Raw genomic sequence first — 9,663 nt, 5'->3', positions numbered from 1 at the left:
CAATAAACAAAAGCGTTTGAATTGGATGTTCATGTGTCACGTGTGGACTTTGTTGGACACGACTGCGTGAAGCCTCCACAACGTGATGCTCGTGCACATCGAACGTCCTGACAGGGACTGCAAAACTCTGCTCTGTTCACAATTGATTCAACTCACCGAGCAATAATCTGTGTTGGACTTTTGGTCACGTTCATGTTTCTGTGTGAGAGAAACTCAGCGTTCTGTAAAGCCAGATGATCCGGTTCCTGGAGCTTCCTTTACAGGAACTGTTGCATCATGTGGGAGATCAGTTGGGTCCGGTTCGTGTCCTCTCGGTCCTCTGGGACTGTGGGCAGCTTCAGACTCTGCACAGCTTCAGGGGGAAATTCTCTGTGATCAGATGGTCGTCGTGAAGCACGATGACAATGTTGACTTCAAACTCTGAGAGGACAGAAACAAACATGCGGTCACATCTTGAATTTCCCTCAGGATCAATAAAGTATCTATCTGTCTCTTTAAATAATACTGGGGACAGCTGTGGCCAAAGGTTTGAGAAGCGGCTCGTGACCAGAGGGTCGCTGGTTCGATTCCACCCCAAACTGGCAGGTAAAATTTGGGTGTGGTGGAGTGACTGATCAGTGCTCCCCCCTCCATTAGCTAAGGCACTCAACCCCCCCACTTTGCTCCCCGGGCGGCTGACATGGCAGCCCACTGCTCCTGTGTGTTTCAATCAGTGATAAATTAAATGCAGAGAAATACTTAAGTATATAAGTATAAAAAAAAATGACTAAGTGAAAAGTTCTCAGAACGCTAACGTGTTTCTTTATCAGATAAGTTTGGTTTTAATGAGTTATTTGATGGGTGATTTGTGGCCCATTTTTAATGATGGACCACAGAGAATCCAAAAAGCAGAGAGTCTGAGGCAGACCAGAAGACTTTACTGACCGACTTTGAAGTTGGTGGTCTCCAGCGTGGGGCAGGTGAACAGCCTGGGGAACACCATGTAGATGGGAATCGGGAGGCTGTGGCAGACATCGCCTTCAGCTATCTGGATGTTCTGGATCTCCGTGGCATCTCTGGCGTAACCTTCAGCGCAACCTGAACCCCAAGAGGACATTTAGAGAACCGGCGGCAGCTCTGGAAGGTTCATGCGATCATCTCTGCCCATGGACTTACCACACGTCTCCACCCGCACAAGCTGCAGTTCAATACTCTTGATGGGAACGTCCGAGTTCTCCACCACCAGCTCTCCGGTCAGCGGCTGGCTGATCACGCAGCTGGTGGCGTCCAAATGGCCTCTGACTAGAAACTTTGGCAGCGAGCTCCTCTGAAGACAGAAAGTTCAGTCAGTCAGTGCAGCGTTCAGCAAAAGAAAAAGACGCAGTGAGAAGACGTGACGTCGCTCACCTCGCGGACGTTCTGCAGGGTGTCTGGAGTGATGGCGAAGTCGACCGGAGTCGGGACGACTTTTGCTTTCTGTGGCTGGAGATCAAACAGATTCCACGCGGTTCAACATGGCGGACAGATGAGTTTGTAAAGACCTGAGCTGTAAATTAACCTTCACAGAAATCTGAGAGCCATCAGAGAGCAACTCGGTTAACTAAACATGAATAAAGAACTGAGCTCACTCTTAGAGTGAATTTGAGGGAAAAATCATGAAATGTGACTCAATCTGACTGTGACTTAGCTGCAGTAAAAGTCTGCTTTGACGCTCGAACGCATCTTCATTGTCCCAAACTCCCGTGGAAGACAGAACACCACAGGGGGAGGCAAAAGTGTTGTATTATTTACGTCATCACAGCAGTCGGCTGAAGTAATGGAGGCTTTCACTCACCTGACAGTGCACAATGAACTCGCAGTTCCTGCTCAGGTCTTTGGCCAGCAGGGAGCGCTTCAGGTCACAGCGGAGGGTGTACTGTGGACCAACAACAACATTTAATTCAGTTTCAATATGTTTATATAGCTCCTTATACAATCAAAACTGTCTCCAGGTGCTTTACAGAAACCCAGAGCCTGAACCCCTGAACCCGACTCACAAGGGAGAACCGTCCTGCTGACAGTCGGTGGGGGCATACAAACATACATCATACCGTTTACCCACACAACAACTGAACCGCAACCACTGAAACCTCAAATTTGAATTTTCTTTACAAGGACGTTCGTTCTTGACGTTTGGGATGAGAATTTTAAGTAAGAACACTGAGTTTCCAGAAGAGGCTTCCTGCTTCTCACACACGAGTCTTTGTTTACTTTGGACTCATTCATACCTGAGTACATGCACACAGTGTGCTTGTATACGTGAGTCTCTGTGCACGTCACAATGCGGTTTTTGATGAGCAAACAAATAAATAAATAAAAGAACATGAAGTTCACATTCATCAAATGGAGGATGCTTTAACACTGAATCTGTTTGGTTCACTCGAACTCGTCGTGACCGTCGGTTTGGCTCAGGTCACCTGGGCTGTGAAAGCTGTCGGTCCAGGTCTGATGTGGACCAACAGTCGCCTCTAAGTGGATTCTGGTGTGACTAACCAGGACTGTGTGAGATCCTGGACGTGGTTTTAATAGGACCCACAGAGCACCTGCTGTCTCCACGTCTCCTCATTCAGCGTCCCCGGCTCACCTGAATGTTGACGAAGACGCCGTGGTAGGTCTCGTACAGCACTTTGTTGCCTTTTGTGTTCAGCGGGAACTCGAAGGGGATCTCAGTCTTGCCTGCTGGGATTTTTCCCGCCTTGGCCACCTCGATGTTACTGCTGATCAGCTGGATGGGCTGAAACGTGAGGCAGGAAGGTTAGGAATCGCACTGTCAGGCTGAGTGGGAGACAGGAAACTGATGCTGTTAGTGGGATTCGTCTACTGAAGTCGTCTAGTTCAGTTATTGTGTCTTTGTGCCGACTGTCCTCATTTCAGGATCAGTGAGGACTGATCTAAACATCAGCATCAACAGGGAGGCGTTAATGCAGACTGCGGACCATCTGACTGACTGTTCGGACTCGTAGCTCACCTTCACGGAGTTGTAGAAGGCCTCGAAGACGCCGACGCTCTTGGAGCTGAGCTGCAGGTTCACCAGCCCCTCCATGCTCAGAGAGATGCTGTGGTGCTGCAGCGCCTCCTTACACACCAGCACGATGACACCAGCCACCGACTCCTGCACACACAACCACACAGCGGGGGGTCTGCATCACGTGCATCCTAACCTGAGCTCGTTCAAAACCCTCAACGTTAGACTAAGGCTAAAAGAAACATAAAAGCACGTGTCTACATCAGCGTGACTGACATATGAGACAGGCTGTGTGAACTTATTGCAGATATGTTGGTATCAGCCTTCATAAAGTTCAGAAATACAAAAGAAAAGTTTCCACACAGTTACGAGCAAAATTCAAACTGCCCGAAATATCATATCAATATTAGTACGTCATAAGTCTGAGCAATGCAGGGCTGGATATAAAGCATCTGCACGAGCTGCTGCAGCACGAGTCATAGCACATCCTGCAGCAGTGACGAGCAGAGCAACTGCTGTGGAAACTGCAGTAGCAGCAGTAGAAGTAGAAGTGTTACTGCGTTAGGACTACACTCAGATCGATACTGACTGATTGGTCACATACTCCGTACGGATAAGACTGTGTACAGATCAGAGTTTATCCTGTAACTGGTCTGAATACGACAGGGGGACGCATTTAGACGTGACACCCCGCTGATCAGCTGCTGGTCACGCGCGGGGCGGACTCACTGTTTTACTGAGCGCTACAAGCTAACTTAAACACCAACAGAGAAGGTAGCGTTAGCCAAACGGGCGCCGGAAGTAGCTGGTTAGCTAGCCGTGCTGTGACGTGCTTACCCCTTCATGATAAACTTTGTTTGCCCGTTTCAGTCTGATGTCCAAAGTGACGCTCATCTCTGACGGCCGCGCATCAGCCGGAAGTCAGAAAAAACGGCTTTCAGGCGCTTCCTTCTCACAGCAGCAAAGAGACTTAAGTGATTCTCATCGGCATCTGCTCTTCAGGTTCCGCTCGGAAACAGCAAACATACGACTTCCGGTTGAAATTGTACCTTCCTCGAAAACGCTTCCGGCTTAAATCCTTCAAAGTAAAAGCGTCATTCCAAACTATAAAAAAATGAAACTGTTGGTGGGTGCAGAGTTGTAGTTTTGTGTTCTCTGTCTTACAGATGTGGGCCTCCTCTCCAGTCCAATGGAGTCGAATAAAATAGAACTCACGGTGCTCCAAGCATGAAAAGAAATTGACGTTTTACAAATGAATCTGCGCTGCCTTCGCGCTGAATAATCCTTAATTCTTCGGGGTTTTTTGTGTTGCTGCTACCCAAGTCAGCAGTTTGCTGGACAGCTGTGACACGTTGAGGCTAAAATGACCGGTGACATTATTTTAATATTTTCTCAATTATTTCGTGAAATATTTTCACATCAGCAGCAGCTGATGCTTTTATTTGTATGGTCAGGACTGCAGCCTCCATGTGTGTGTGTCTGTAAATCAAAGTGTGTGTGTGTGTGTGTGTGTGTGTGTGTGTGTGTGTGTGTGTGTGTGTGTGTGTGTGTGTGTGTCTCAGTGAAGGGTCAGCTTGGCTTGTTTTGCTGGAGCTGCTGGCTGCTCTTCACTGTTGCCACAACAGAAGCTGAGACGGCAGAGCTGCCGGCTCGACCAGTTTCTGTCTTTGTCTTCATCTCTTCTTTATTCTTCCTTCTTTATTCCTAACGAGGTCATCGCAGACTGGAGCCAATCCCAGCATGCACTGGGAAACGTTTATTTTCTCTTTGCTGATTTCACAAAAATCCACACAACATTTGCTTTTCATTTTTACATAATAAAGAAACTTTTTATTTTTTTACAAAAGAAAACTGATCCATATTATTAGCCTGTGCAGACACTGTGTACCTCTTTGTGCCACCACACCCAGTGTATGATCATATCAGTATAATGTGATGTGTCAATAACACAACAAACAAAAGTCACATTTGTTTGCAGGAGCAGAAACTTCAGCGCCTGTAGATGTGACAAACAAACTCATGTGCTCACATTCATGTTTCTCTGCTGAAGACGTGAGATCTTCTCACCAAATGTCACCAAAAGGAACATATTTTCCCACAAAGTCAAACTATTCCTCCAAATGCTGAACTATCAGTTTGTCAAACTGAGTCAGCTTTTTATTTGGGCTTTTCAACCCTCATGACCTCAACAATAAAGAGCATTCAGCTACACTTAACTAAATTAATATTTAATAATTATATATAAAATCATTTTTTTAAACAAATGATGATGATAACTAAATGAAAAACTAAGAGAACACTTTCACGTCATGTGTCAGGAAAATTGTTTTCATTGTTACACGAAAAGCAGGATCAAATCACTTTCTGTATGATATGAAATGAAAAACCGGCTCAGGCCTCACGAACGCGTCACAGTTTGATGAGACAGTAGAAAAGACTGGAATCTTCTACTCTTTCTTGTAGTCCTCCTCCAGTTTCAGCTTCTCTGTGTTGTTACTGAGGAAGGCTGCGTCGTTGCTCACTTGCACCTTGTCGAAAAAGTTGAAATCCGCCACATAGCGGCCACCGGCGGTGCTGAACAGGACCGGCTTGAACTCGTAGCCCCAGAGGATCTCCTGAGGGACGTAGGAGGTGCGACTCTGGCACGTGGCTGCCGTCGACTCCATGGTGGCGTTGAGGGTGACCAGCAGCTCAAACTCACGAGTGTGCAGGTTCTCGGCGTTCAGCCCTGCCAGTGGGCTGCTCTCGTCCAGGACGTGGTAGAAGGTGAGTGGGAGGATGAGGAAAGGGCACTCGCTGCTGGAGTCCATGAGGAAATCCACAGAGCTCTGGTGGACTTGGGTCTTTTCACCCTCCTCTGTCACGTTGGAGTGCAGGAGCTTTCCTGTCAGCTGGCACTGGATCAGAAGGCTCTTCCTCATGTTGGCCACCCTCACCATCAGGCACAGCTTGCCTTGACGTCGGCAGACCACCGCCGACTGGCTGAACTTGATGGTCTCGGCTCGCTTCTTGGGCCGAGCCAGTTTGGCGAGAAAGGCACCGGTGACGAAGATCTCAGCCAGGCCGGTGATGACGAGCTGAGCCACCAGGGTGAAGATGGCCAGAGGACATTCCTCTGAGATATAACGAAACCCGTAACCAATGGTGGTCTGTGATTCCAGGGAGAACAGGAAGGCTCCGGTGAGCGTGCCCACGTTCATCACGCAGGGCGTGTGGTTGGAGTTCAAACCAGCCTCGAAGTCTCCGTTGCCCATGCCGATGAAGTAAAAGATGACCCCAAAGATGAACCAAGTCATGATGAAGGTGGAGGCAAACAGAGTGAGCTTGTAGCGCCATTTCATGTCCACCACGGTGGTCCAGATGTCGTGCAGGTACAGCTTGACCATACCCTCCACGTTGTCAATGCGCACATTGTTGTGGCCGTCCTTGGACACAATCCGTCGCTGGACTCCTGCCTTCTTGGTGGCCATATCGCTCTGGGTCAAGTAAAACCGGCGGTGACGCCTGAGGTTTCAGTATGGCACTGCCAGTGGGAGACCAAAAGAATAAATGATTAATATCTCATCATTAAGCATGCAAATCATACATATTTACACCTGAGATATCATTTAAAGTGTCATCCAAGTCACAACAGAAAAAGTATGTGTTCTTCATTCCCTCTGTTGGTCAGCCATGCAGTTTGCTTTCTGCCTCCACCCTTATACAGGTGGAGGTGGATGGAATTTAATACGTGTCTTAAGTATTGGGACACCTGCCCATCACACCAACAGGCACTTTAATGGCATTGTGTTCTAAACACACAGACAGCTCTGCAGCTCTAACAGCTTCCACTCTTCTGTGGAGGCTTTCCACAACATGTTGGAGTGTTTCCATTCATGCAGTAGAGCATTTGTGAGGTCACACACTGATGTTGGACCAAAGGGCCTGGCTCACAATCTCCGTTCCAGTTCATCCCAAAGGTGTTGGATGGGGTTGAGGTCAGGGCTCTGTGTGGGCCAGTCAAGTTCTTCCACACCAAACTCATCCAACCATGTCTTTATGGAGCTTTGCTTTGTGCACTGGGGCACAGTCATGCTGGAATAGAAAAGGGCCTTCAACAAACTGTTGCCACAAAGTTGGAAGCATAGCATTGTCCAAAATGTCTTGGTGTGCTGAAGCATTAAGATTTCCCTTCACTGGAAGTCAGGGAGTCAGGAGACCAAACCCTGAGGAACAGGTCCATGCCAGACCTGAATTCAATAATATAGATATATATAAATATACTTTTGTCTTTATACTTTTATATAGTGTTGGGTATTTAACCTCTGGCAATTTATATAGAAGATGTTTTATGTTTTTACAGAAGATCTTTGTATTTCGTGTGAGCTCATAAAAAGACACCTTGTTCTCAGGTGTCTGGATACTTTTGTCCATAGAGTGGACCAACATTTCTCTGCATGACAAGCTCTTCTGGTCAGAAGTCATAAACCAACATAGCAGTTGCATGCTTTAGCCAATTAACTATAAACTACCAATATCAGAGACGGATGTGACGTCTACTGTGACAGAGTTATGCAGATAAATTAGCAACGTACGAACTATTATTCCTTTGTCTATTTGGTACTTCTTATTTATCCCTCCTTTACTGTAGTTTTACTTCCTCCTATGTTGCTACTGAGAGCAAGTGAAACCGGAGTCAAGTTCCTCTCATGTGTGAACATACTTGGCCAATCAATCTGATTGTGATTCTGACTGAAGAAGAAGCACTCAGATCTTAAATGCTGCAGTTTCACAATGCAGAAGCCCTTCAGTACAATTGAGTCTTGTGTCTTACAACTTGTTGCCAAAAGTTACCAAGTGCTGTGAAGACAACATGATGACTTGTGCTCCTTGTGCCAGACTAAAAGCAGAGCAAGAAAGCGATGACTGCTGAAATACATAAAAGAGCGAGTATGTTTATACGTGTATGTGCAGACTGTGAGCAGCCTTTCAGAGTTGAAATAAGTCCAACAAGTCCAAATACTTTGTCAAACAGCAGGTGAGTTTCATCTAGAGGAATGAATGTTAAGGTCAGTTTAGTCCGTACTGCAGAAAAGCCTTTAAACTCATGTCAACACAAAAAGGTTAAATGTTGTACAAATGATCACATAATGGAAATACACCAGAACTTAGGCTACTACTCCTGTGCTGTTAGTCTTCTGAGGCTAAAACGTGAAACAAAAAGTTCGGTAAGTTGGTCCAGATTTGTCCTCTGATGGGGACAAAACAGAGTCCACAGAACATGTTGTCCTCACAGTTCGCTGCCAGTCCTCTGAAGGTTAACCTCGTAGTAAACCATTACAGGAGCCCGAGAACACTTTGAACAATCATTGATTCCTCGATAAGTCTGACAGTGTGTGTTATACTCACATCCGGCTGCGCTGCTGTGTTGAATCGTCTCAGGTGAGTCACTCGTCTCACACACAATCAGGTGAAGCTGCCGGAGGACTTCTGGTTCAGTGTCTTCTTTCTCCTATTGTCCCGAGCTCTGAGCGCTGAACTTTGGCACAGTCGTATTCAGGCGAGAACAGAAGTGAGAGACAAAGCCGAGCCATAAACCCTGATCTGCATGTGGGCCGGCTTTCAAGCCTCCGCCTCCCGCACCTGTCCTCAGGTGGGAACAGCAGCACTGAACACTTGAAGTTTGTTTTGCTCCTTTTATGGTTGTTGTTGCTTTCAACACACTCCCAGATTTACAGCTTCGAGCGGCCGGTGGTTCTCTGAAGGACATTTTGTTGCTGTCGGGACACTCGGCGTCAGTACTCGTGTCAGTGCTTACTGTGAGCGTCAGTAAAGACGAGGCACAAGGTGAACCAGTCTGAGCTGTCACAAGCTCAGCTGGATGTTTCTTTAAATGTTCAGTGGTTGAGCCAGAGAAACACTCCTCAGCTTTGTCATTAACAGAACTGTTATTGGTCAGACTCCTGAAGGTCGAGTGTGTGCGTGACCGAGGTGTGAAATCCCTGGAGACACAGTGAAGATCACTTTCTTTACTCGTGGATCTCTCTGGGTCCAGCAGCAAAGCTCGATGATCTCAAGCTGCCGTCACATTCACATCTCAAATGAAAGAATGAGCTGCAGAAGCAACACAGGAAGAGGAGCTTGAACAAGATGGCTTCACGTTGTCTTCAGGCACTGACAAATACCCACAGAGCACAAGAGGAACAGCCTGCAGTAAAGTCAGTGAAGGTGATGGTGCTGAGTGCAGTCGGTATGCAACGTGTTGGTTAATGCGGGTTAATCTGAATCATGAAGTGGTTGTTTTGACAGCCGCAGTGATTTTTCTCTTTATATCTTGGAGTCACTCCTGTAGAAAAGTGAAATCTATCGCAAGGGAAGCTTTTTATGGTTACGAGCAAAAATGCTGCATTCAAAGAACCCCCAAAACTTTTTTGGACAATCTTTCTACAAGAAGACCAAATCATGAATTCTAAGCATGATGTTTGACTCTATAACGTGCACCGGGGCATAAAACAGTCCAAAACAGAACATCTATTTGTTGGTTTCACTGAGGCTGAGGCTTGTAAAGGAGTCATTTGTCTCCACCAACAGAAGATGAGGTCGTTTCACCGAGATGGAGTGCAGCGCCCTCTAGCGGATGAAAAGTATAAGCAAGGTGCTTAAAAACCTACCTGCAGGATTTTCTTTTACTCAGCGTGTAA

At 46.7% G+C, this 9,663-nt stretch overlaps 2 protein-coding genes across 2 annotated transcripts; both read right to left on the bottom strand.

Annotated features, from left to right (window-relative positions):
- Positions 1-126: 126 nt before the first annotated feature.
- On the bottom strand, positions 127-3,995 carry vps26c (VPS26 endosomal protein sorting factor C). Its single transcript, XM_046410368.1, has 8 exons — positions 3,821-3,995; positions 2,987-3,130; positions 2,603-2,752; positions 1,814-1,894; positions 1,387-1,461; positions 1,156-1,306; positions 925-1,077; positions 127-420 (listed from the first exon to the last, which is right to left on the bottom strand). The coding sequence occupies exons 1-8, from the start codon at positions 3,875-3,877 to the stop codon at positions 338-340; spliced, it is 894 nt and encodes a 297-aa protein (XP_046266324.1). The 5' UTR covers positions 3,878-3,995; the 3' UTR covers positions 127-337.
- Positions 3,996-4,521: 526 nt separating this feature from the next.
- On the bottom strand, positions 4,522-8,811 carry kcnj15 (potassium inwardly rectifying channel subfamily J member 15). Its single transcript, XM_046410367.1, has 2 exons — positions 8,372-8,811; positions 4,522-6,506 (listed from the first exon to the last, which is right to left on the bottom strand). The coding sequence occupies exon 2, from the start codon at positions 6,451-6,453 to the stop codon at positions 5,431-5,433; it is 1,023 nt and encodes a 340-aa protein (XP_046266323.1). The 5' UTR covers positions 6,454-6,506; positions 8,372-8,811; the 3' UTR covers positions 4,522-5,430.
- Between the last annotated feature and the right edge of the window lie 852 nt (positions 8,812-9,663).

This window comes from Scatophagus argus, chromosome 14, assembly GCF_020382885.2.
Source record: "Scatophagus argus isolate fScaArg1 chromosome 14, fScaArg1.pri, whole genome shotgun sequence".
In the NCBI taxonomy this organism is placed as follows: Eukaryota; Metazoa; Chordata; class Actinopteri; family Scatophagidae; genus Scatophagus; species Scatophagus argus.
The sequence above is the reverse complement of the archived record's forward strand: the minus strand, read 5'-3'. Positions and strand labels throughout refer to the sequence as shown.

Bases quoted from the DNA above. Each gene is read 5' to 3' on its own strand.
- vps26c (XM_046410368.1), bottom strand. From the start codon at position 3,877: ATGAGCGTCACTTTGGACATCAGACTGAAACGGGCAAACAAAGTTTAT. The intron at 1,895-2,602 runs GTGAGCCGGGGA...GTTGGTCCACAG, and splicing joins GCGTCTTCGTCAACATTCAG to TACACCCTCCGCTGTGACCT. The intron at 1,078-1,155 runs GTAAGTCCATGG...CTTGGGGTTCAG, and splicing joins TGTGCGGGTGGAGACGTGTG to GTTGCGCTGAAGGTTACGCC.
- kcnj15 (XM_046410367.1), bottom strand. From the start codon at position 6,453: ATGGCCACCAAGAAGGCAGGAGTCCAGCGACGGATTGTGTCCAAGGAC.